The 27,323-nt window shown below is 44.0% G+C and overlaps 1 protein-coding gene across 2 annotated transcripts in view; it reads left to right on the top strand.

The window, feature by feature from the left end:
* Positions 1–447: 447 nt before the first annotated feature.
* The window catches only part of Dnttip1 (deoxynucleotidyltransferase terminal interacting protein 1), a 28,515-nt gene continuing 1,639 nt past the window's right edge, over positions 448–27,323 (top strand). Inside the window, exons 1-11 of one of the 2 annotated variants that reach the window (XM_004858147.3) lie at positions 448–617; positions 1,184–1,254; positions 2,001–2,097; positions 7,678–7,776; positions 14,237–14,305; positions 14,559–14,615; positions 14,877–14,935; positions 16,339–16,384; positions 18,619–18,677; positions 18,781–18,841; positions 26,107–26,178. In XM_004858147.3, coding sequence (XP_004858204.1) covers positions 513–617; positions 1,184–1,254; positions 2,001–2,097; positions 7,678–7,776; positions 14,237–14,305; positions 14,559–14,615; positions 14,877–14,935; positions 16,339–16,384; positions 18,619–18,677; positions 18,781–18,841; positions 26,107–26,178 — 795 coding nt within the window. In that variant the 5' untranslated portion in view covers positions 448–512. Of the gene's footprint in view, positions 618–1,183; positions 1,255–2,000; positions 2,098–7,677; positions 7,777–14,236; positions 14,306–14,558; positions 14,616–14,876; positions 14,936–16,335; positions 16,385–18,618; positions 18,678–18,780; positions 18,842–26,106; positions 26,179–27,323 lie in introns of both variants that reach the window. The other variant, XM_013077177.3, reaches the window with a different exon arrangement.

The following is a 27,323-nucleotide window of genomic DNA, read 5'->3' as shown; positions in this document are numbered from 1 at the left end:
AAAGGCAGGCCCTGAGGTCAAAAACTGGAGAATCTCGGTGAGTGTTTGGGATGGCACAGAGTACATCTCGCCTTGTTGGGTTTCCCGGTCCCCGCATTAGGCTTCCTCCAATTCTGGGGCTTGCGCCAGGCATATTAGAAACTGCAGTTTTCAAAAACTCAACTGCAGGCGCTCCCCTCTTCGGCCAACCCTCCAGCCCGTGGAAACCCGCTCCGCTCTTGTTATCCCGCACTCATCCCCAAGCCTTGGCCTAAGTGGGAATCGTCCTTGACTGAACGGCCCCTCAACATCCACATTACAACCTGAGACACAGTCATCCAGCAAGGTAGGAAGCTCCAACCACCTCTAAAAGCCCGGGAACCGGGCCACGGGAGGTTGCTTGGTTACCGTGGTAACCGCGCAGCTCTTCTCGCAGCATTTCCGGCCCGCGCGCGGCGCGCACTCGTGACGTCACGGCGCCACTTTCCGGCCGGTGACAGTGTCGGGTTGAAGTTGTCGGGGTCCGAGGCGCCATGGGGGCTACGGGCGATGCCGAACAGCCGCGGGGACATGGCGGGGCAGAACGGGGCGGCCCCGAGCTGGGGGATGCAGGCGCGGCTGGGCAGCTGGTTCTGACGGTGAGGGCTCCCCCAGTGAAGCCCGGGCTCAGGCTGGACAGGGCCTAGGGCTCCCGGGACCCTGGCCCGCAGGCGAGAGAATGCGGCGACTGGGGCTGCCTAGGACTCGCCGTTTTCGCTGTCCGACGACCTGGGTTCAAATTCTAGTGCCGCCCTCCTAGCTAGTGACTTGGGCCTGGCAGACATCCCCGAGTTCCAGGTTTTTCTTCTTTAAAAATGGAGATGATTAGGACCAACCTCATAAAGTTGTTGTGGGGATGGGATGATAAAGGCGGGTAAAGTGCCGGCACCTCACCCGCTACAGAGCGGACCCTGGGTAAACACTGATTCCCTTCCTGCTTCCGTTCTAAAAAAGGCGCGGTTGGGACTTTAAAAGCAGGGAACTTTTCCTCAGTTCCTCTTCCTCGGCAGTGCCTTCTAAACATCATTCTCCCCCTTTCCTCAAGGTGGGAGCGGTGGTAAAAGAATATGAAGAGCAGCGATGTCTAGGGTTAACTTCCTATTCCTTCTCCATCCTATCCCAATGTCACGGGGATCATTGACATTTGCTCCCTTCATCCTCACAGAACCCTTGGAACATAATGATAAAGCACCGGCAGGTGCAGCGAAGGGGCCGCCGCTCCCAGATGACTACGAGGTAAGGCTGACCCTGGGTGCGCTTATATCCCAGGCACTGACTTGAACCCCACTGCACAAGGCTGAGAAGAGACCTACAACCAGTACAAATGGCACTGGACTGGGAAAGAGGAGACTCCAATTCTATGTGTGACCTTGAGCAAGTCACTTACCCCTCTGAACTCATCTAAAAAATTGGGAGGTGACTTAACACTATCTTAAGATTCCTTAGAATGGGTCGGGGATTTAGCTTAGTGGTTTCATCGCCTACTGCACAAGCACAAGGACCCGAGTTCGATCCCCGGTACAAAAAAAAAAAAAGATTCCTTAGATTGACTGATCAACTCTGAGGTTGACCTCTAAGAAATCAAAGAGCATGGAAGTTTAGAGCACAGGCTCTGGAGTCAGACAACTGTGTTGTAATGCAGACTGACATTTATTAACTGGGTAACCTTGGACAAGCCACTTAACCTTCTTGGGTCTGTTTTCTGACTGTAAAGTGGGGCTACAAATAGTATCTAGCCCACAGAAGGGAGAGAGCACAAAATGGGCCTTTGGAGGCTGGTTTGGTTTTTTTTGTTGTTTTTTAAATATTCAGTTATGAGAATGGAATTTTATGTATTTGCCCAGAATCTTAGCACATATCTATGTCCAGTGAAAGCTCTCTAGTATTGCTGTTAAAGGATCCTTATCGATAATTTGCTGGGCAGATTGGGAAAGGATATGGTTGGGACACATCCTCTGATTCTGTGTCCCTCCTGAATGCAGTTTTACAGATCCTGCCATCTCCATGGATCTACTCCGAGCTGTCCTGCAGCCTAGCATCAATGAGGAGATCCAGACTGTCTTTAACAAGTACATGAAGGTGAGAGAGACAAAAGGATTAAAAACTTAACAGAGGGCCGGGGATTTAGCTCAGTGGTTCTATTGCCTGCCTCGAAAGCGCAAGGTCCTGAGTTCGATCCCTGGTACCAAAAAACAAAATCTTAACAGAGAGGGGCTAGAGATTTAGTTCAGTGGCACCGTGCCTGCCTTGCAAGCTCAAGGTCCTGAGTTCAATCCCCAGTACTTCAAAAAAAAAAGAAATTAACAGAGAGAAAGATTCGTGGGCAGCCCAGTTTCTCCCTGTACCATAATATATATGGTACACACAGGTATCTCAAGTTTTCCAATTCTGAGCCCTCCCTTCAAGAACTTTTTCCCTCTTTTAGGGTAATTCCAGTATCATTTTGCCAGTCTTTTGTGAGGATGAAATGACTTATGTAATGTGCTCAGCAATCTTGCTTAAAATGTATGAGTCCAACCAGTGTACTTATTATTTTTTTAATATCAACATTTTTGTTATTTAAAATTGCCCTATAAGCAAACTTCTACCTGGCTGTACCTGAATGTCCCCTGGATGCGTCACTGAATATTTAGAACTGAACTCTGTTTTCTTCCCAAACCTCCCGCTCTTGTATTTTTCCTTTGTTCAATAAGTATTTATCCCCTTTGATTTGATATAAGGGATACAGAAGCAAGCAGGGGAGATCAGGAGTTCAGTTTTGTTTGTTTGTTTTTGGTACTGGGGATCAAACTCGGGTCCTTGCACTTTCAAGGCAGGCAGCGGAACCACTGAGCTAAATACCCAGCTCAGGAGCTCAGTTTTGGACCATCATTCTCTTAGAAACCAGGGACTCTGCCTTCTCCTATGTCTTCTATATGTATACAGTGGTTTAATCCTGTATGTTCCGTGCCCCAGTCTATCAAACATGCACTTCTTCCTTCCTCTGCCTTGATTCAGGCCTTTATTATTTCTCACTCTAGTTTCTCCTGTAATCTATAAATGCCTCTATTCTTTCCTTCTTTCAGCCCTGCCCTCTATACAGCTGCTAGGGTGATCTCTTAAAATGTAAATAAATCCAGTGATGCCACTTCCCTATTTAATAATTCCTTAGCAGCTTCCTGTTGTCTTCTAGGTAAACCCAGACACCTTAATATGACACTGCCTTAACATTCCACTGTGATGAGAGTCCAGCTACATTCCCTTCTATACCTTAGTTGTTACTTATCCCTAATTTTTTCAAGTCCCAGAATGTATTATACTTGCTAATCCTTGTACACCTTTATATATAAAGAGATAGAGGTCAAGCCATTCAGAGAAAAAGTAAGCCAGGAATCAATCTAAGATTATCTGCTTCCAAAACCCTTTCTTTACTTGTTGCTTGTTAATTCCAGTTACCAGGAAGCTGGATGGCACACACTTGTAATCTCAGCACTCAGGAGATGACACAGGAGAATTACTATGAGATGGAAGCCAGCCTGAGCTACTTAGTGAGTTCAAGGCCAGTCTGGAATACATAGCAAGATCCTATCTCAAAACAAAAAATTGCAGTTATGAGATTCAAGAAATCTCTGGCCCTGTGGTCCTGTCTCACATAGCTTATAATGTACTTCTTATCACATTTGTTTTCCAGTGAGGTACAAACAACTTCATTGCCTCACAGTTTTGGATAAATATACTCTTGATTGACCCCATCTAATCACTGATAATGTTCCCAAATCTCAGCTGCCAATGTCTTTAAACTTTTTAGGATAACTTTTAGCTATGGCTGATCTTATCCAAGGCATTGTCAATCCTTCCCGATTTATGTTATTACTAAATCCATGCCCCTTTTTAAAAAAATATTTTAATAATATAGACTATGAGAAATAAAATAAATCACCCAGGCATGATAGTGCATGCTTGTAATCCCAGCACTTGGGAGGCTGAGGCAGGAGTATCACCACAAGTTCGAGGGTAGCCTAGGCTAGTGAGTTCAAGGCCAGTCTGAATGACATAGGCCCTGTCTCAACCAGAAGAAAGAGAAATAATATATATATATTGTAAAACAGATCGATGGAAAGATGAATAAATGAAGAGATATGTGATAAAGCAAATATAGTAAACTGTTAATTATAGACTCTAGGTGATGAGTATTAGATGTTTATTGAACAATTCCATTTTCCTATGTGTTTGAAATTTTTAATAAAATCTTGGTTATTAGGTAGACTAAGGCAGGAGAAGAACAAGTCCAGACCAGACTGGCCAGCTTAGCCAGACCCTGTCTCAAAATTTAAAAATAAATAAAAAGTTTAGGAATATATCTCAGTGGTAGAGCACTTCCCTAGCATGTGTAAGACCCTGAGTTCAATCCCCAGTACCACAAAATATACACACCACAAAAGAAGTTATTGGTTAAAAAAATACAGATACTGTTTTAAATAAAGGCCAAAAGTCAATGAAACTTACCTCCCAGAGATATCAAACTGTTAACAATAACTATATAGGGGCCGGGGATTTAGCTCAGTGGTTTCGCCGCCTGCTGCACAAACGCAAGGACCCTCTCAGCTTTGTTTATGTATATATGTGCATGTGTTTATGTCTTTTTAAAAAAAGATTACACACTTTATTCTGCAGCTTATTTCATCTAATTTTTTTGTTTGTTTGTTTGTTCTGGGGATTGAACTTGGAACCTTGTGTTGCCGAGGCAGGCACCGGAACCACTGAACTAAATACCCAGCCCTTTCACCTAATATTTTGTAGGAATCTTTTGGGGGGGGGGGGCGCTGGGGATAAACTCGGGACCTTGCGCTTTCGAGGCTGGCGGCAGAACCACTGAGCTACATCCCTGGCCCTCACCTAATATTTTGACCATGTTTTTATGTCATTATGTAATAGCTTCAAAGTTGGAAAGTAGTCTGTTTTAATTCTTTTTGGTACTGGGGATCGAACTCGGGAACTTGCACTTGTGAGGCAGGCAGCAGAACTACTGAGCTAAATCCCCGCCCTAGTCATTTTATAGATGTACCAAATATAACTATCTAATCCCTAGAAAATTCAGATTGTTTCCAGTGTTTCTTTTATTACAAACAATATTACAACACTGTGATATATATGTCTTTGTTCAATTATCAGAGTAATTCTGGGGAATAAATTCCTAAAGATGGAATTAGTGGATATAAGGGAAAGAAAAAATTGCTTTCCGGAAAAGTTGTGCCAATTTATGTTTCTACCAGCAGTGTTTCAGAATGCCTCACTAATGATCTGGTTTTATTCTCAGATCCAGAGATGCTTACACTCATCCTGAATTTTTTTTTTTTTTCTTGAGACAGTCTCACTATGTAGTTCAGGCTGGCCTTGAACTCACTATGTAATCTGGCCTCAAACTTGGACTGATCCTCCTGTCTCAGCCTCCTGAGTCCTGGGATTACAGGCATGCACCACCATGCCCGCTATTTTTGGTTTTTTGAGGCCGGAGCTTGCTATGTAGTTCAGGCTGGCTTTGAACTCACTATATAGTCCAGGCTGGCCTCAAACTCATGGTGAGCCTCCTGCCTCAGCCTCCCAAGTGCTGGGATGACAGGCATGCACCTCCACGCCCCACCTCACCCCAAGTATCTTTCTTTGGGAGTGGAGGTGTTTTGTTTTGTTGTGCCTTGAGACAGAGTCTCACTTTGTTGTGCAGGCTGGCCTTGAACTCACTATGTGCTCAGGCTGGCCTGGAACTTATAGTGATCTTCCTGTCTCAGCTTCCTAAATGCAGGGATTACAGGTGTGCATCACCACACCTGTCTCCAGTGCATCTTTTACACTTACTTCCTACAAGCTACTTGGAAAGTATCCAGGTTACTTTAACTGACTCTCACTTAGCCAATAATTGATACTGAACAACAGTATTTATGTCCAGCGTTTTTAGTTGTTGTTTTGTTTCCAATACTGGAGATTAAACCCAGGGCCTTCACACTAAGCTACATCCCAAGCCCTTTTTTTATTTTGAGACAAGAGTCTCTAAATTGTGCAGGCTGGGCTAGAATTTGTAATCTTCTTGTCTCAGCCTCCCAGAGTTCTAGGATTATAGGCATGCACCACCACCCAGCTTTACCTCCAGTTTTTTAGTTGTTTTTAAAGTCAGATTTATCTGGGCAAGGGATAGCTCAGTGGTAGAGCATTTACCTAGGATGCCTGAGGCCCTGGGTTTAATCCCCAACACTGCAAAATAAACACATAAATAAAGTCAAACTCATCCAACCATTTAATTTGGTCTGAAGAATTTCTCCTATACTCTTGAGGTCTCCAATCCTGTCCTCTGACACTGTTCTCCTTGGTTTGATATTAACAGAGGCATTTGTCCTTGCTAAATGTAAAGTGGCAGTACATCCCCATTGCTATCTTCCAGAATTTTCTTTTTTTTTTTTGGTACCGGGGATCGGGTCCTTCCACTTGCAAGGCAGGCGGCAGAACCACTGAGCTAAATCCCCAGCTTCCAGAATTTTCTTATACCCTAGATAGGACTGACACTTTATTTTAGAGACTCTTAATGAATATGTTCCCAGGTACCTCCTAAATGTGTTTTCAGGCTCCCCCAGTATTTTCAGGCTCCAGCTCTACCTCTTACCCAATAGAAGAACCTTCTGCCTTCCCTTGCCTTAGCCAGGGGCTGCTGGTATCCTGGGGCCCATGTGGAGTCTTCCTTCTATTCTACAGATCAGGGATTGGGCAGTGGGAATCCAATTAGGACTTTTGTGCTGTCTTGATCTTTTCTGTCCGTTCACTTCAGAGACAGGTATTCTTTTTTTTTTCTTTTACAGAAATAGTACGTGTACATTTAAAAATTTGGGAGGCTAGGGGCCGGGGATTTAGCTCAGTGGTTCTGCCACCTGCCTCACAAGCGGAAGGACCAGAGTTCCATCCCCGATACCAAAAAAGAAAAAAATTGGGGAGGCTATAGATAAGCAACGAGAAGAAAATATCATCTATAATACCCCCACTGTTAGTTTAATATATGTCCTTACAGTTCTTTTGCCTCTATATGTTTGCTTTTTGCTATTTTATATGAGCTTATTCTATACTAAGCTGTTTTATGACCTGCTTGTTTCATTTGTCATTATATCACAAATACCTTTTCATGTCAAAAATATATCCTCAAGCCAGGCATGGTGGCACAAAACCTGTAATCCCAGAGCTACTCAGGAGATTGAGGCAGGAGGATTGCAAGTATGAGGCCAGCCTGGGCAACTTAGCAAGACCCTATCTCAAAAGAAAATAAAAAGGGCTAAGGTTGTAGCTCAGCACTAGAGCACTTGCCCTGATAGGTGTGAGGCCATGGGTTTGAAAAAACAGTTGGAGGGTGGGTTACACAGAACAGGAGGTAGAGTCTGATTTATGAACTTAAATCTGTCTGGCCCCAAAGCCATGTTCATAATTACATTTTCCTTCTGTATAAAGATAGGCTAGAAGCTTCTGCTTTTTTTTTTTTTTTTTTTGGTACCAGGGATCAAACTCGGGACCTTGCACTTGCAAGGCAGGTGCCGGAACCACTGAGCTAAATCCCCGGCCAAGAAGCTTCTGCTTTATTATTCAGTTTCCTTCAGGCTGATGCAAACCAGCTGGACTTCTGACCTTGTCTCTACTGTGTGTCCCTAGTTCTTCCAGAAAGCAGCCATGAACGTGCGAGACAATGTGGGGGAAGAGGTGGATACAGAGCAGCTGATCCAGGAGGCCTGTCGGAGCTGCCTGGAACAGGTGAGACCACAGGGGCCGAGAGACAGGGCACGAGGTCCAGCCATGGGGACTCTGCTAAGAAACATGACCCTGTCCTCAGAGGTATTTTGCAGAACGCTCGGTAAGCCATTTGTATCCAGAGAGGGCTTGGGACTGCTTCTGACAGAAGGGAAGAGAAGTAGCTACTATGTGCCAGGTACAGTCGTAGATGTATTAGTTCATGTATGTCTCGAAAGAAACCCTGTTCAGATGTTTTTCAATCCCTGCTTTACAAATGAAGAAATTGTGCTTAGCAAACTCATAGAAGCAGAGTAGAATGGTGGTTACCAGTGAAGTAGGGGCATGTCGGGCATTGGGTACAAATATACAAATGTTCAGTTAGGAGGTGAACACATTCTGGGATCTAATGTACAGCATGGTGACTATAGTTAATAATAATACTCTATTGCTTACTCAAAATTTGCTGAGAGTAGAATTTAAATGTCCCCAAGGACACACACACACACACACACACACACACACGCACAATGGTAACTATGGTGATAGCTGTTTTGATTAATTATGGTGATCATTTCTCAGTGTATGTTTGTATACATCAAATCATCATATGGTATACTTTTTTTTTTTTTTTTTTTGGTACCAGGGATCGAACTCAGGACCTTGCGCTTGCGAGGCAGGTGCCAGAACCACTGAGCTAAATCCCCGGCCTATATGGTATACTTTTAATATATACTATTTCTATTTATCAGTTATATCTCAATAAAGCTGGAAAAAATAAAAAATTAATAAGGCAAACCAAGACAGGAACAGAAATTGTTGCTTAGGGTGCACAAGAATTAGATAGCTAATGTGTCTCACCTCTGCAAGTGTTTGGTGGGTCCTCTTCAAATACTGTAGCCCCTTTTTGTGTCATGGGGGCTAGCACCCTTGCTGCCTCCCTGCTCCCAGGTGTGGTCAGGAGGCATGACATGATATCTATAAATGCTGTGTTCCCAAGACAGTAGAGAACCTGTTGGTCAGCTGTTATTTGTTTTTTTGTTGTTTGTTTGTTTTTGGTACCGGGGGTTGAACTCAGGACCTCACATTTGCCAGTCAGGCAAGGTGCCACTGAGCTACATCCCCAGCCCTGTTAGCTGTTATTAATAGGAATGGTCAACATCACCCAGATTTTTTGCTTGCCTGTGAAACCATTACCAGTAGAAAATGGGAATTTCTTCATAATCACAGCCACAAGAACTAGCTCAGAGTAATTAGAGTAGAGTGAGGTGAGAGAAATGTCTTCCTAAGGTTGTCTAGCTGTTCCGATCAGCCTCACATAGACACAAGACGAGGGTCTGAACCTAGCTTTGGAAAGGCAGAACCCCATCCTGTCAGTCCAGTGAAAACCAATCTAGTTCTCATAAGCTATTAAGTTTAAATTAACTGAATTTCTAAGAGGAATTCATTCACTCAGGACTTTAGTGCATTATGATCAGTTATGACAATTGCTAATAAGTAAAAGTTTCCTAATAATATTTTTAGAAGTTTGAGCTGAATCAAAATTAAAGTAATAGAACTTTCACTTACTTAAACCCAGAATACTTTCTTGAGTTCATTTATCTCTTCACCTGATATACATTGAGACATGCTATGTGCCCATTAGTGTGCCCTGCAGTCCCCAACAGTGCTATTCAAAATGGGCATAGTCCTTACCCTCAGAGCCCTTGACGTTACTCAAGTAATCATACGGTATGTCTATTATAAGTGTAAGTGCTGTAAGTATAGAAGCCAGTGAGAGAGTACACTAGAGCATGCAGAACCCAGCAGCAGAAGGGAGTGCAGTATGTCTAAGAAAAGAAGCTGGTGTTCTGGTTTTCGGAAAGTGAAGGGAATGGTCCGTGGAAAAGCTGGAGAGGTAGCCAGAGGCTGGTCAAACAGCACTACAATCCAAATTACAGGTGTGAGGTTGTAGCCAGAAGAGTGACCTCATGAGATGTGCATTTGAATCTGGCTGCTAAGGAAATGGGTCTGAAAGGGGATTTAGGAGATGGTTAAGTTCCAGTGAGAGATGAGTTTAAGGTTAAATGGGTATGACCTGCGCTCAGTGAATGGTTATACCTTTCTATTCTCCTGAGTCGCTGTGTCCACCATCCAGTTGTCCCCAGTACTGATACAGCTAAGAAGCCAGCATATGGAACAGAAGGCTGTATGGACACCATGGAATCAGAACACAGGGGGCAAAAAGCCTGTAGAGTTTCATCCAGTGTGAAACTAGATGAATCAAGAAACTTAGAGCAAAGTCTTTTAGTCTTTCCAAACTTCAGTTTCCTGTTCTCTAAAAGTGAGACTAAAGCCAGTTCCTACCACCGATAGTTTGCTGTGGGGATCCAGTGAGGTAATATACATACTAACAACACAGCACAAGTACTTGCAACACAGAACATGTTAGATATTAGACACATTGCAGCTACATTCATAATAACAGTGTTCCTCCCTCACAACAGAGCCCAGGCTTCGGGGGACTAGAATACTTGGAAGGTCTTTAGGGTCCTCTCTACCAAACCACAAACAGAACTTCTTATTGCCAGAAAAGATCCTTCACACTGGACTAATAAGGCATTTTCATTTTGGTCAGGTTAAGTCTTGGCTTGTTTGCTTTCACTTCTCGTATCACATCTGGACCGTCTCCATAATCCCTAATCTCCTGAGCCTCCCCTTTCCAGGTGTTTCTTAGGGAGCCTCTTACTGACATCATGTTCCCTTGAGTTTTTCATTTGTTTGATTTTGTTTTCCAGAACAGTTATTTATGTTTGTTCATTTTACTTATACAGGTAATAAACATTCATTAAGAGAAATTTGACATCGTGATTAAAATTGCAAACTTTGCCTTGTTTTAGACTGCTCCTGTACTTGGCTGTACCACAGACTAGTTGTGTGACCTTGTGCAAGTTACCTCACCTTACTAAATCTCAGTCTCACCTGAAAAGTGGAGGCCTAGGTTCTACCTCCCAGGATTTTTTGAGAATTAAATGTGTCAACACTCTTAAAACATTTAGGTTAGTAACAAAAACTTAATACATGTTACCTGCCACATTAAAATTAGCAAGGGCCAAGGATGTAGCTCAGTGGTACAGCACCTGCCTGGCAAGCATGAGGCCCTGAGTTCGATTCCCAGTACCAAAAAAATCAGCAAATACAAGTTATAAGAAAGAAAATTAAAATTTCGTATAATCTCACTAGCCAGAAATAAAGTCAGTTAACATTTTGATGTGCTTTCTTGCAGTCTTTTGTCTGGGTATATCTTTCTAGCACGTGTTCAGGCACTGGGAGTACAGTGGTGAGCACAGACAGACCACCCTAGAATCCACAGTTCCTTCAGTGGTGAAAGGCTGTCAACAGTCACTGGCTCACTTTCTTGCCTCCCATTTACTCACTCGGTTTGGGCTTTAGTCTCCACCACCTCTTTTTGCCCTCTTTATCTCCAGTGCGGGGGATTAAGCCATGGAAACCCTCTTATCTCACCAGTAACCTCCTTATTCTCAAACCCTGTGAAACCTGCCTGTCCACAGCTCCTCAGTGGCATTTGTCGCAGTGGCTCATTTCATGTGCCTTGGAACACTGCTGTCTTGGCTCCACTGCCTCCACTTTGCTCAGCTCCATCAGTCCCTCCTCAGCTCCTTTGACTGGCTCCTCTTCTTTCCCTCACCTCTGTTGGTGCTGAGTTGAGTCCTCAGACCCCTTCTCTTCTGTAGTTCCCTGTCTTCCCAGGTGTGAGTTCTTTGGATTTGAAGGCAATTTAACTGATTCACAAATTTATATCTTGGCCATGAACTGCATCTACTCCTATCCACTCCTGATCCATTCTTCTTAGAGCAGCCAGACTGTGAAGATGAATGAGATCATGCCATTCTCCTTAAAACCCTCCAGTGACTTCCAGTTGCAGGCAAAATAAAATCCTAATAATTTGACCCAAAGAGCCCCGCCTGGACCAGCATCTGCCTGCTTCTTTAATAGCTTTCACCACATCTCATCCCACCAGCCCTTTACTGACTGGTTTCTAGCCATGCTGGACTCCTGTCTGTCTTCTAGCATACCATGCTCAGGGACCTTTTATTTACTGTCCTCCCTATCTGTTGACCCTTAACTCTTCTTCAGATCTTACTTTAAATATGGCCTCATCTAAGAGGCCTTCCCTGAACACTGCCCTCACTCCTTCCCTACCTCCAGTTACCCTCTCTCTATCACTGCACTTGTTTCTGCCTCACTCCCACTCCCACCCCATCTCTGCTAAAATCTTGAGCTTTATAGGAGTTGAAGACTGATCTTGTTCACCACTATATTCCCAGCCTTGGTATACAACTCTTACTCTGTGTGCATTACCTATGTGCTGAATGATGGAGTGAATGACTGAATGAACAACCAAATGACAAATGAAAAAACGGGCTTCCTGCTCTTACAGAGCTTACAGCCTAATTACTCAGACAGGTATGAATTAAGTCACTGCACAGAGATGTCCAGGTGCACATCGAGACTTGTGCACTCTTCATTGAAAAGGGACAAAGTTTGGAGGAGAAGATCATGAGTCGGTTAGCAGAATCTGCTTAGCAGAACTTAGCAGATCTGAGACATCTGAGCCTTGCATGGGACCAACTAGTTGGTTTCTCAGTCTGGAGCTCAAAGATATCCTTTCAGCTACAGCTGAAGATTTAAAAGAAAAAAAAAGGATGGAGTCATGAGTTTATAGATGTTAATTAAAACTATGAGCATAAATAAGGGGAGATAGAATATTTAATGAGAGGATAGAGTGGAAAGAACCAGATTGAGGAGGATACGCCTGCAAAGAAGCCCAAGAAAGAGTAGGCAGAGAAATGGCTGGAACTGCGGCCACACAAGGCGATAGAAAAGTGTATCCAGAAGGGGGCGCACTCGGCGCCGGCGTAAGCCATGCGCAGAGGTGAGACCCAGCTCTTCCCCCTCACCCAGACCTGGCCATGTTCTCGAATCTCTTTCTCACCAGCCGCTCTGCCCTTTCCCCTTTTCTTGCCAGGTCATCCTTTTCTTCCACATAGGAGGCGCATCTTTCCTCCCTGAGACTTTTTGTACTTCTTACTGCTGCCTCAGCCTAGCTTTGCTTCCAGCCGCCTTCCTGTCAGCTCACAGGCTGCCTTGTCAGCAAGGCCTTGCCTGAGCATCCACCTAAGCAGCCCTCCCCTGATGATTCTCTACTTGGATTTTTTTTCCCCTTTAATGCTTTCTCCATGATCTAAAATTACCTTATTTATATATTTGCTTCTTTCTTCATTATCCAGACTGCCCACAAGAACAGGAGCTCTATAGAAGCTTGTCTTATTCACCACCTTGTCCCAGCATTTATATCCTGTGTGCTCAATACTTATTTTTATTTTTATTTATTTATTTTGGGGTTTTTTTGAGACAGGGTATCACTATAGTTCAGGCTGGCCTTGAACTCATTGTGTAGCCCAGGCTGGCCTCGAACTCATGATCATCATCCTGCCTTAGCCTCCCAAGTGCTCAGATTACAGGCGTGCACCACCATACCTCCCTTCTCCATACTTGTTAAACAAAAACAGCAGTTTACTGAGTAAAATGTAGGATAGTAACATAGTCAGAAAATTATGTAATACATATTTACACGGAAAAAGTAAGGAAGAGCCGAATATGGTGGCACACGCCTGTAATCGCACCACAAGGAATGCTGAGGCAGGAGGATCACCATGAGTTCCAGGCCAGCCTGAACTACATAGTGAAACCCTGGCTCAAAAAAAAGAAAAGTGGGGGCCAGGGATGTAGCTCAGTGGCATCATGCCAGCTTCACAAGCACAAGGTCCTGAGTTCAATCTCCGGTACCCAAAAAAAAGAAAAAAAAACTGAGGCCGGGGATTTAGCTCAGTGGTTCCACCACCTGCCTCGCAAGCGCAAGGTCCCAAGTTCAATCCCTGGTACAAAAAAAAAAAGAAAGAAAAACTGAGGAATAATTTACATTGATTGGTAATACTAATAAATTTCTGTGGGTAATGAGATTCAGGTTTGCTTTTTTATCTCATTTACATTTTCTAACCTTTTAGTGATGATCACTAATTGATCAAGTTTGTTTATTTTTTTTTAAATAGGCCTCCCACGGATTCCCTTCCCTTTTTCTCCAACATGACCAGCAGATAAAAGAAGATCATGCCCATCAAGGAGCCCCATATCTACTTTTTAAAAATAAATATATAGGGGCTGGGGATTTAGCTCAATGGTTCAGGCACCTGCTTCAAAAGTGCAAGGTCCCAAATTCAATCCCCAGTATCAAAAAAAAAAAATATATATATATATATATATATATTTATATATATATATATATATATATATATATATTTGTGTCTTTGTATTGACTATGGAAAAGTTTTAATTCAGTTTGGAGTCACATTTACAAAAATGGAGTCAAGGGATACTTACCCACCAAAATAGTGACTACTAACACTTGGTCTTTTCCTTTCAGGCTAAGCTACTGTTCTCAGATGGAGAAAAAGTAATACCCAGATTGACCCACGAGCTTCCAGGGATAAAGGTCAGAGTCTGTATCCTGAGGCCTTAAAGGGGGAGACGAGTCAGGCTGAAAGGCATGTGAAACATGGGCCGAGGGAGGTTTCACAAACCCATTCTTTGGGCCAGGTCCAAGTAGCACAGAGCTAGATGGGCTTTTACGCCTGCGTTAGGCAGCACTGAAGGGGTACAGTCCAGGGTTCTACCTAATGCAACCCCAAACGACCTGCAACTTCCAGACTCTTCCCTTCCACTGACTTACTTCTCTTTTCTTCCAGCGTGGCCGACTGGCAGAAGAGGAATGTGCCCATCGAGGGAGCCCTGTTCCCAAAAAGGTAAATGTAAACCATTTCTTCATTTAATTTCCTGGCTGGAAAAAGACCTGTCAGCTTCAGAAGCAGATTCTGGGCTTCATCATGCATCTTTGAACCTTTTAGGCATGAGAGGCTGGGATCCTACACTCTCCTTGGTCCCTATCAAGGATCATTTGGAATCTTTTGAAAATCATCTCTACCACATGATCCTGGACCTGCCAGTAGGGGGTGGGGGAACTGTTCCCATGGGGTCAGGTCTCTGACAGCTATTCTTTGTGACAGAGGAAAGGACGGCCTCCTGGACACATCCTGTCAAGTGACCGGGCAGCCGCTGGCATGGTGTGAGTAGAGGCCACCAGTGCGATGAGAGCCAAAGGTGGCAAAGGGAGGGAGTGGCCATGGAGGGAAAAGGACAGATCTGTGCCTGGCAGAATCAGACCCATCTGCTTAAGTCACCAAGCCAAAGGGTCACTCCTCAGGGAGTGGTAAAGGGAGGCCATTATCCTGTTGTACCCCCAAAACAGTGCAGCGTAGCTGGATTAAACACCAGAGTTGTGTCATTGTTACTATATATTAAAAGCCTGTAGCTGGACTAAATACCATATAGATCTTGTAGTCTTTACAGCTACCTTCTAAGGAAAGCATAATTCTTTCAGCAGGTAAAGAGACAGACTAGAGAATTACTTGCCAAGATCATGCAGTTAATAGAGGGTAAAATTACACTGTATTGCCTACAAGGTGGTCATTTTCAAAACTTCTTTTTCTCAAGTCTTCTGAGAGTATTTTTAGGTTCACAGGAAATCGAATGGGAATAGAGATAACCCCTAGGTTTCCTTCCCCAACATACAGCCTCCTCCATTATCCACAGAGGACAGCAGAGTGGTACATTTGCTGCAGTTGATGAGTCTACTGTAACACATCATCACACTGAGTCCATAGAACACATTAGGGTTCACTCATGGCATTGTATGTCTTGTGAGTTTGGACAAATGCACAATGACATGTATCCACTGTCAGTATCATACAGACCATTTTCTCTGTCCTCTACCTGTTCATCTTTCCACCACCTCCCTCAAGGTTTAAAGAGTTTTGAAGCAACAGGATCTTTTTCTTTTTTTCAAGCAAACTTTCACGTGGAAGCCCATTATATAAAGCAGATAGAGCCAGACCTATTAGTACATGCCTGTAATCCCAGCTATTGTGAAGGCTGAGTCAGGAGGATTACAAGTTTGAGGCCAGGCTGAACAAATTAGCAAGATGCTGTCTCATATTTCAAAGGGCTGGAAGTGTAGCTCAGTGGTAGAGCATTTGCCTGGCATGCATGAGCCCTGCGTTCAACCCCCAGTCCTGGAAATATTAAAACAGATAAAGCTACACTGGTCTTATTAAGTGGGGTGGGGATAGTTTGAAACCACTGGCCTAGGAGATAGATAGTGTCCTCCCTCACATTTGTCCGGGCCTGAAGCAGTTTCATAAACACAAGATGGGTAGGACTCAACGATGAGAAGGCTGCAACAGAGGTTCCTGGACTTGCCCCACTGCTAGCTGCTACCAGGGCTGGTCCTAGAGTAGCTCCTGGTCCAGGGCTCTTTCCCTCTGTAGCTCCTCTAATGGGTTGCCAGGAAGACATGCACCCAGGGCTAAAGTGAGAATGTATGAAGAACTCCCACCACTGCCAGGCAGCGTTCTTCCAGTCTTAGGCCTCACCTTGGAAGATTCACTCTACTTGTTTCCTTCTAAGCAGATGGAAGGCAAAATCCTGTGAACCAATTCGCCGGGAAGGCCCCAAGGTATGATGTGCGTGTGGCAGTGACTAGTCTCCCAGAGAGACTCACCCAAGGCTCAGAGACCCCATGAAGGAAAGGGACTGGGCGTGTTACAGAATATGTTCACGCAGGGCCCGGGATTTAGCTCAGTGGTTCCGGTGCCTGCCTCGCAAGCGCAAGGACGCAAGGACACGGTTCGGGTTCGATCCCTGGTACCAAAAACAAACAAACAAAGAATATGTTCATGCCATTCCAAATCCATCTTCTCCTCCACCCCCTGCAGCCACACTAGCCTCCAGGGAGGATCTCAAGTAGGAACTTGAATTAAAGGCCAAAGAGATGACTTGAGTCCTGTTACAAAACCTCAGCCCTTCTTGCTGTTTGGCTAGTGCTCACTAACATGCTTAGTATGTATGTGACAGGCATGACCCAAAATCTTTTGATGAGATTATCTCTCATTTAATCTTTGTAACAAACTTATGAAGTAGTTACCATACTGTAGTTGAGGAGCTTCCTTTCCTGCCAACACCCCTGTAGGCAGAAATTATTTTATCTAGTTATTTTATATATTCAATACATGACACTTGCCCAAAGTCACATAGCTCTAAGTGGAAGAGCCAAGTCTCAGACCCAAAGTCTGCGGACGCCATTAGCCTCTGTTGCCTGCAGAACAGTTGTTTGCTAGCTCTTTTAACAATCAAAACCTTTTTATCAGAGTCATCTATGGAAGTTCAGTAAAGTAAAAGTACCCTGTCCTGGCCGGGGATTTAGCTCAGTGGTTCCGCCGCCTGCCTTGCAAGCAGAAGGTCCCAAGTTCGATCCCCGGTACCAAAAAAAAAAAAAGTACCCTGTCCTATTTGGAGCTGATGTTGGCCACCTCTTGTTTCCTGGCTGTCTCACTGGTCCTCATGCCTCTCTCCTGAAAATGCATTCCCTTAGAGCTAGTGACCCTGCATTCTCCCCAGTCTGCTCTCTCCAAACTTCCTTTCTCAAAAAAAAAACCTCCCTTCTCTGTCTTGGTGAGTTTTTCCTCACCAATGACCCATATAAATAGGTGTTACCCTAGAATTCTATCTTTGCCCAGTTCACCTGAATTTTCTCTCTGGATAATCTAAATCAACCAGCCTTAAGCTTATAGGGACCATTCCATGCTAAAACTCCCCAAGCTCTTTGTTCATTGTACACCTCTCTTTTTGTTTTAAAATGTGGATATCTTCCTACCTCCTAGACCTTTCTCCCTGGAAGTTCCATGGACTTTCAATTGCAGCATATCCAAAACTAAAATTAAATCCATTCCTTCTTTTACATTCTGTACCTTAATTATCTTTGCCTATACTTGCCTTCACCTCCCTACATCCAGTCAAGTGAATGATTCTGCCTCCTGAGGATATTGCAATTCCTATTCCCTCCCCTTCCTCCTCACTGCTTTCTGGCCCAGGCCATCATCTTCCTTCAATTCTGCTCTATTACAGCAGCCTCTAAACTACTCTTCCTGTCTGTGGTCTTGTCCCTTCAAATCCATTATCCATTTTGCTGGAAGAGTAAGCTATCTTTAAGAACGTTGGGCCAGGAATTTGGCTCAGTGGTTTTTCTGCCTGCTGCGCAAGCAAAAAGACCCGAGTTCGATCCCCGGTACCAAAAAAAAAAAAAAAGAACGTAAGAGTCTCATTTCCTGTGTAGAGGCCTTCAGTGGCTCCCACTGCAGAATAGACAAAAGGTGAACTCCTAAATGAAGCCTCTTGCTCCTTTGTGCTTCTCTCTCCAGCATCATCAGTTACTACTCCCTTATTTGAACTCTTCTCAGGCAACACAGAATTGCTTGTAGGCTCTCCTGCATGCCAAGCCAATTCTCATCTGTCTTTGGACATGCTGCCCTCTGCCTGGAATGACCTTCTTCCCTCTACGGGCTCACCCTCTCTGGATTAACTTAGGGATTATCTCTTCAAGAAAGACTTCCTGGCTGTACCATCCCCTTTGTACCCTGCACATCCTGCACCCATCCATATCATTGCCTTGTCCCATAATGACCTAGTTATCGGAGGATATGTCTGGGACTCCTGGAGTAGAGAGATTGTATCTCAGTCATCTCTCTATCCCTAGCCTCTAGCAAGGGGCCCAGCATATAAGTACTCTATTTCTTGAATAAACACTTTGTTGAATAATGGATAAGGACAGGATGAAAACGAGACAGAGGGAAGAGTGTTTCTGTCTTGCTACCACATTGAACCTGACCCTCACCAGCCTCTGTTTTTGCGCAGTGGGATCCAGCTCGGCTGAATGAAGCTACCACCTTTGTTTTGGGATCGCGAGCCAACAAGTGAGTCTAAGAATTTTGATGCTGATGGAGTGGATGTAACTCAGGGGTCCACTCTTAGGGGCTGCACCTGCTGGAATCCTTACCATTTGTCTTTTAATTTCAGGGCCCTAGGCATGGGAGGCACCAGAGGGAGAATCTACATCAAGCACCCACACCTCTTCAAGGTAGGTGAGAGTGAACAGGTGGTATTGCCAGCTGCACACTGCACAGAGAGGCTCAGAACACACACTATCTGGGAGTCAGAACATCTGGGTTCTAGCTACCATGCTCTCGGGCACCTTTGCCTTTTGTGATTCTCGCAACATTTCTGTGCCCCAGTAATAATGGCCATTTTCCTTGCATATTCATTGTATGCCAGACACAGTTTTAAGAGCTAGACTTAAATGATCTCATGGAACTGACCTTTAAGATAAGTATTATTAGCTGGGTAGTGTGGTATGTACCCATAGTCTCAACTACTCAGGAGACTGAGGCACAAGGAGCACAAGACCCCAGGAGCTCTGGGCCAGCCTGGGCACCATAGTGGAACTCTGACTCCAGGGGAAAAAAAGAAAAGAAAACAGGTATTATTATCTTTATTTTGACAAAAGAAGCTTAAAAAAAGTTGGGGTCGAGAGAGAGGCTAAGTCTTGCCCAGAGTTACTCAGCTAGTGAGTCAGGATTAAAATCCAGGTCTGCCTTCTCCAAAGCCTGAGCTGTTAACCATCACCTCATTCAGCTTTCTGTGGAATAAAGTGAGAACAGGGCAGGACTTATATTTTCCCAAATGGGATTCCTCTCTGGAGAGCAGCTTGCATTGGCTCTACTGTTTGAGAAATAGTGAAGGAAATCTCAAATTAATTCACCCTCTTGGATTTGTATTTCGTCAGTCACTAAAGCATCTAAATAGATTAGAAAAATAGTGCTGCATGTATGTCCCAGACATGGTTTTTTTTGGTTTTTTGAGGTTTGGGGTTTTTTTTTTTGTAGTACCAGGGATGAACTTGGGACCTTGTGCTTACAAGGCAGGCGCAGTGCCCCTGAGCTAAATCCCCAGCCCCCAGACATGTTTTTTTGTACCTCTGTTGGAGGCTTGTGCCCTTTGCCAGAACTGTATGGGTCTTTTGAGATCCCAGAATCAGACTCTGTCTGCCACATTCTGTGCAGCTTGGAAGGGTAGGCCTACTTGCTCTTCTTTTTCAGCCTTATTCTTAGGACTTCCAGCACCTAGATAATTCAGCCTACTTGTTACTTCACTTTCCTTTCTTAGTGTCTTTACTCCTACTGTTCTCTTTATCTGGCTGCCCTTTCTCTCCACCTTCATCTGCCTGACTATTTTAAGATTCACCTCCCTCCCAGGCGCAGTAACACACCTATAATCCCACCTACTCTAGAGGCACAGTTTTGGTTTTTTGTTTTGTTTTTCATACCGGAGAGGGGATGGAACTCGGGAATCATGGGCTTGTGCAGCAGGCTCTGGAACCACTGAGCTAAATCCCCGGCAATCCCACCTACTCTAGAGGCTGAGGCAGGAGAATTGGAAATTCCAGACTAGCTTGGGCAATTTAACAAGACCCTGTCTAAAAATACAAATAAATTAAAAGGGCTGAGAATGTAACTCAGTGGTAGAACATCCCTGGGTTCAATCCTCAGTACCACAAAAAAAAAAGTATATTTTTGGTCCTGGTTCGATTCCTTACTGTCTGCTCGGTGACCTTGAGCAAATAGCTCCACATTTCTGAATCTGTTTTGTCATATATAAAATGGGATGATGGTAGGTAAACCGGTTAGATTCCATTAAGAAAGAATGCAGTAGAGGCCAGGCATGGTGGTACCTGCCTGGGACCAGCACTCAGGAAGCTGAGGCAAAAGGATTGCTGAAAGTTTGGGGCCAGCCTGGGCTTACAAAGTGAGACTGTCTCAAAAAAACAAGGCCAGGCATAGTGGTCCAAGCCTGTGATCCCAGCACTCTGAGGCAGGAGGATTGTTGCAAGTTTGAAGCCAGCCTGGACTACATAGTGAGACCCTATCTCAAAAAAAAAATTAGGGCCAGGGATTTAGCTCAGTGGTTTCACTGCCTGCTGCGCAAGCACAAGGATCCAGTTCGATTTCCAGTACCAAAAAAAAAATTTTTAAATAAAAGAGTGGAGTAAAGCACCCAGTATAATGGCTGGCACATAGTAGGGACTCAGTAAACTCCCAACATATTGTCTCTTACAATAGGGATTATCTCTCATTTTAATCTTACCAATGTAATGAATGGAGGGAAAATTTTTTGGTTTTTTACTTTATGGTTCTCTACTAGTGATTATAAGGAACTTTTCAGTCATTTAAAATCTATATTTGTTCTATTGTTTTGGTTTTTTTTTTTTGAGATAGGGCCTCACTAAGTTGCCCAGGCTGGACTAGAATTTGTGATCTTCCTGCCTCAGCCTCCTGGAGTGCTAAAATTATAGGCATGTGCCATCCAGCCTAGTTTAACTTTTTAATTATAGAAATTATTTTTGTATGCACTTCTGCATGAATAAATTTATTAACCGCTAATGAAAATTAGAACTCTTCTGGGCTCTTCTGACAAGATTTTTTTTTTTAATCTTAAAATGCTTTCCTTTCAGTGAAGCCATGTTGCCATCTTTGGAGTTTGGTCACTGCTCAACACCACACCTGTAACCTTTTTTTTCTTTTTTTGAGACAGGGTCTAACTATGCACTTTAGGCTGGCCTTGAACTTCTGGTGATGTGATCCTCCTGCCTCAGCCTCCCTAGTGCTGGGACTACAGGCGTGTACCACCACGAACAGCTCACATCTTTAATCTTGACTCCAAAGCTAATACCTCTCTTATTTTATTTTTGGTTTGTTTTTTTGTTGTTGTTGTTGGTACCAGAGATCGAACTCAGGTCCTTGCACTTGCACAGCAGGTAGCGAAACCACTGAGCTAAATCCCCAGCCCTCTTCTTTTATTTTAGATCCTCAGATTTTAAAACTAGCTTCAAGTTAAGGAAAGATTATTTTCCCACAGTCCAGAGGGAGCTGGAAATTTCTCAGAGAACTGAACTCTACAGAAAAAATAACCTTTCCTTAGCTTATTTATCACAAGCCTAAAAATGCACAGTCCTGAAAAAGCTAGCCTGTCTGTGCAAATATACAATTTTTTTTTAAAAGAGGGCAGTATGAAGAGAGCTGAGGTTTGATCACCAAAAATCAGCACAATGAAACAATGATGAATAATGAGCACTAGAATTTCAAACTGCCCGGCCAAGCTGTGGTGGTGCAGGCCTGTAATCTCAGCACTCACGAGGCTGAGGCAGGAAGATCACCATGAGTTCAAGGCCAACATAGTGAGACCCTGTCTCAAAAACATACAAGAAAAAAAAGAATTTTAACTGCCAGATTTTTTTTTTTTGGTACCGGGGATGAAACTCGGGAACTTGCACTTGTGAGGCAGGCGCCAGAACCACTAAGCTAAATCCCCAGCCCTGCCAGATGTTTTAAAGAGATGGCATGCTAGTTTTTATTTCCATTTTGAATACCATATTACGAAAGAACTATTTTCAAAAAAGAAGGATTGAGAGGGCCAGGGATTTAGCTTAGTGCCTCCGCTGCCTGCCTCACAAGCGCAAGGTCCCGAGTTCAATCCCCAGTACCAAAAAAAATAAAAGGATTGCAGGAACAGAAAAAGTAAGAATATTTAAGTCATTGAATGACCCCCATCAGTCACATCTTCCTCCATTCCCAGTTCCTTTGGAGTACGATTGTCAGCAATTCTCTGACATCAACAAGAAACCAACCTAAGTGAACTCCTGTCTTTGACAGTCTGACTCTCTGATTTTCTTTTTTTTTTTTTTGGTACCAGGGATCGAATTCAGGACCTTGCACTTGCAAAGCAGGCGCAGTGCCACTGAGCTAAATCCCTGGCACTTTGACTTTCTTGAAATGTGCTCTCATTTCACCTTGAAGTGAGTCTCACTCCTATTCTGTCCAGTGACTTCGAGTTTAATGTATTCTCCTTCCTTCTTATCCCCCATGTCCAGACTTGGTTTAGTTTATCTTCTGATCAGACATGGTAATAGTGGCTTCACTTAGGGGTCTCTGCCCAGGAGCAGCCCGGAGTAGCAGAACCTCACTCTGGGTTAGAGAAATACAAACCCATTCCTAGCTGAGCATGGTGGCGCACACTCGTAATCCCAGCAGTCTGGGAAGCTGAGGAAGAAAGATCGCAAGTTCAAGCCCAGCCTAGGCAACTTAGCAATTTTAGTGAGACCTTATTTCAAACTTGTTAAAAATGTTTAAAAGGACTGGGAATGTAGCTGAGTGCAAAGGCCTAGGGTTTAACCCATGGTACCACAGGGCCAGGGATTTAGCTCAGTGGTTTCGGCGCCTGCTGCGCAAGCGCAAGGAGCCGAGTTCGATCTCCGGTACCAAAAAAAAAAAAAAGAAAGAAAGAAAGAAAGAACGCTAACCCATGGCACCACAAAAGGGAAAAAAAAAGAAAGAAAGCCCACATATGTGTATATATATTTACACACACGCTGGGATGACAGGCACACACTACTGTGCCTGCTAAACCCATTCTTTTTGTAATGGATTCGGACAGTGCACAGGAGATAGTAGAGAACAGAGCACAGAGTGCCCCTCCCCTCCTGCTCTGGCTCCCCTTCCCGAGAGCTCGAGAGCAAGCACAGTGGTCTCCATCCTTAGTCTCTCCCGTGTGCAGGTGGAGAGCCTGTGTGTCTGTGTCTGTGTCCATCCTTGTCCCTCACTAATATTTTGCTTGTGTTTTGAGATCATACTGTACACAGTTGCTCTCTGGTTTTATTTTTTTCACCCAAAAATTCATTCATTGGGCAAATATTTATGGCGTGCCTATTTGATCCTAACAACTCTCGCAAAGTGCTGGAGATAGAGCAGTGAGTAAAACAAACACAAAACTCCTTGCCCTTATAGAGTTTACATTCCATGCTGAGCTTACATAAGTGTAAGCCTCTATCCTGTTTTTGTCTGAAATTGATAAGGTTTTTTGGTTTGATTTGAGTTTGTTTTTTGAGTTTTGGTTTTTTGAAACAGTTTCGCTTTATAGTTCAGGCTGGCTTGTTTTTTTTTTGGAGGGGGTTTGGTTTTTTGAAAGAGTTTTGCTTTGTAGTTCAAGCTGGTCTCGAATTCATGGTGATCCTCCTGCCTCAGCCTCCTTTTGCTTTGTAGTTCAAGCTGGTCTCGAATTCATGGTGATCCTCCTGCCTCAGCCTCCTTTTGCTTTGTAGTTCAAGCTGGTCTCGAATTCATGGTGATCCTCCTGCCTCAGCCTCCTTTTGCTTTGTAGTTCAAGCTGGTCTCAAACTCATGATGATCCTCCTGCCTCAGCCTCCTAAATGCTGGAATTATAGCCATACACCACCATGCATGGCTGGTTTGGTTTGGTTTTTTTGAAACGGTCCCTTACAATATAATCCAAGCCAGCCTTGAAATCACTATGTAGCCCAGGCTGGCCTGGAATTTATAACCTTCCTACCTTAGCCTCCTGAGTGCTGGTGTGATTACAGGTGTATTCCACCATTCCCAGCTTTTAAAACTCAAGAGGTTTAATGTTCTTAACGGTTTGTTTTTTTAAAAAAGACAACAGAAATCTATTTGACTAAAAAGCCTAAAGTATTTACTCACTGGTCCTTTACAGAAAAGTGTGATATCCACTATAAATCTAATGGGTAATATCTTAGTTAAATTAACTCTCCCTCGTTTATTTTTATAACAGCTGCATGGAATCATAGACTATATTTTATACGTTATTTAATCACTCTTTACTGATGAGTATTTTCTTCCAAACTTTTGCTTTTATAAATAATGCTGCTGGGCCAGGGATTTAGCCCAGTGGTTCCGTCGCCTGCCTTGCAAGCGCAAGGACCCAAGTTCAATCCCCGGTACCAAAAAAAAAAAATCCTAGGGTTTTTAGGGCTGGCGATTTAGCTCAGTGGTTCGGCCACCTGCCTCGCAAGCGGAAGGACCCAAGTTCGATCCCCGGTACCAAAAAAACAAAAAATATATATATATATATAATGCTGCACCAGCCTCTTTGTATACACATGTGGGTGATTGTGAAGGGCAAATTCTTGGAAATGGGATTGCTGGATTAAAGAACACGCTTTTAAATTCTAACTAATACTCATAGACTTGAGAAGTGACAAATAATTACTTAAACTCAAAGGAAAGTAACCATCTACAGTAGTCCAAGTTTCCCAACTTCTCTATTTCAAACATTATGCATATTTTGTAAAATCTACCTTTTATGAGCATTTAAGATCAAACACTATGTTTACCACTTTTTATGCACCGTGTTATTGGGGGTGGGGGTAAGACAAGGTCTCACTTTGTAGTCCACACTGGCCTTGAACTCCTGGAGATCCTCCTGCCTCAACCTCCCAAGTGCTAGGCTTAGAGGCATGTACCAGCATGGCCAGCTTATTTACTTATTATTAACAACAACCCTAAACTGGGGTGGTGGCACACACCTGTAATTCTAGTACTCAGGAGGCTGAGGCAGGAAGATTTCCACAAATTCAAGACCAGCCTGGGCAAGATCCTGTCTCAAAACCCTAAAATCGAACAAACAAAAATCCTGTGAGACAGGGGCTGGGGATTTAGCTCAGTGGTTCTGCCACCTGCCTTGCAACCACAAGGTTCTGAGTTCAATCCCCAGTACCCCCCCCAAAAAAAATCCTGTAAGACAAATATAATTACTACTTGCCATTTTGCAGCCAGGTGTGGCAGCACACACTTGTAATTCCAGCACTCTGGGAAACTGAGGCCGGAGGATCACAAGTCTGAGCCCAGGCTGGGCAACTTAGTGACTTAACAAGAACTTGTCTTAAAATAAAAAATAAAATGTAAACAGCTGGGGATGCAGCTTAGTGCAAAGATTCTGGGTTCAATCCCCAGTACAAAAAAAAGACAGCTGCACATGGTGATGCACACCTGTAGTCCCAGCAGTTGGGAGACTGAGACAGGAGGATCATTTGAGTTTGAGGCCAGCCTGAACTTAGGACCTTATCTCAAAAAAACCATCAATCGATAAAATAAAAGAGGAAGCTCTAAAATAATAGTCACCTGGCCAGGGATTTAGCTCAGTGGTTTTGCCACCTGCTGCACAAGCACAAGGACCCGAGTTCGATCCCCGGTACCAAAAAAATAAAAAATAAAATAAAATAATAGTCAGCACCCCACTAGTTGCCAGTGATACTGTGCTTTGGGAAAGGATGTAGAAGAGGATTAGAAATACACTAAATCTCTGGGAAATGGCTCACAGTCTCTGACCTCCTAGGCTAGGCTTTGGTGCTCTGAGCTGGTCCGTCCTCTGCATCTACCAGGCTCAGATGAGGTCTTGGTAAGAACTCTCAAGGGCCAAGAGAAAAGCCTTCACACTAAGTTAATGTTTCCCACTGTGTGACTTCATCCCTCACAGTATGCAGCTGACCCTCAGGACAAGCACTGGCTGGCCGAGAATCACCACATGCGGGCAACAGGCGGGAAGATGGTAAGCGAGCATCCTGTTCCGGTACCACCGCCAAAGACCCATCTGGCCCAGGGACCAGGATTCTGGCTGTTGGCAACTGCTTACCTCCAAATCTGGAGGCTCCCTCAGCCCAACCAATGTGGAGAGGGAGGCTCAGAATGCCCATTCCTTCATGCTAAAGAGCAGACTATAATCCCTGCTCCCTGTCATTAGGGCTCTCTCTACCCCCTCATTCTCCCATCCCATTTCTCCAAGACCACACGTCTGGATGTATTACCTGTGCATAGGGATGTGGTTACGACTTAATAGGATTCTCTTTCATGTGCCCATGGATGGATTTTACTCCTTCATCATAACACTTTCTCCAGACACAGCTATAAAATCTTTTCTCAATGTAGTTCTCCAGGCAGCACCCCTTGTCAACAGGAGTTAGCACCTGCAGTGAGATGTTTGCCATACCTAACAGCCTCTGCCAGAGTCGCCTCCACTTCAGAAGTTCTCAGCTCATATCAAGCACCAACCTTAGGAAAAATCATTGTTGTACCTTTGCTAAAACTGCTGTGAGGGCTTTGCCCCATCACATGTGGTCTCCTCTACCTGAGGACTCAGTCCCACTTCAGGGACCGCTTCTAAAAAAAAAAAAATCTAATGGCCTTGCAAACCAGTATGCCATTTCCTAGAAGGCAATGAAAACTACCTTTCCCAGCTGGGTATGGTGGTGCATACCTGTAATCCCAGTACATGGGAGGCTAAGGCAGGAGGGTTGTCATGAGTTCAAGGCCAGCCTGGGGTACATAGGGAGATCCTGTCTCAAAAAAGGAAAGAAAGAGGGCCGGGGATTTAGCTCAGTGGTTCCGACGCCTGCCTCGCAAGTGCAAGGTCCTCAGTTCGATCCCTGGTACCAAAAAAAAAAGGAAAGAAAGAAAACTACCTTTCATTTTATTTACTACTCCATCCCCACACTTTGTTTCAGAAGAATATTTCAGGGAGCTTATCAGTGAGGACATAAAATGCAGTATAACATAAATAAGAAAGTTGTGCCAGGGATGTAGCTCAGTGGTTCTGCCACATGCCTCGAAAGCACAAGGTCCAGAGTTCAATCCCTGGTACCAAAAAAGAAAAAAGAAACAAATAATTGGGCAGAGGGAGCAGGACCTAAAATTAAG

The sequence above is a fragment of the Heterocephalus glaber genome, unplaced genomic scaffold, assembly GCF_053883595.1.
Source record: "Heterocephalus glaber isolate CG9 unplaced genomic scaffold, H.glaber_assembly_v1.0 deba00001673, whole genome shotgun sequence".
In the NCBI taxonomy this organism is placed as follows: domain Eukaryota; kingdom Metazoa; phylum Chordata; class Mammalia; order Rodentia; family Bathyergidae; genus Heterocephalus; species Heterocephalus glaber.
This window is presented reverse-complemented; position numbering and strand designations above follow the sequence as displayed.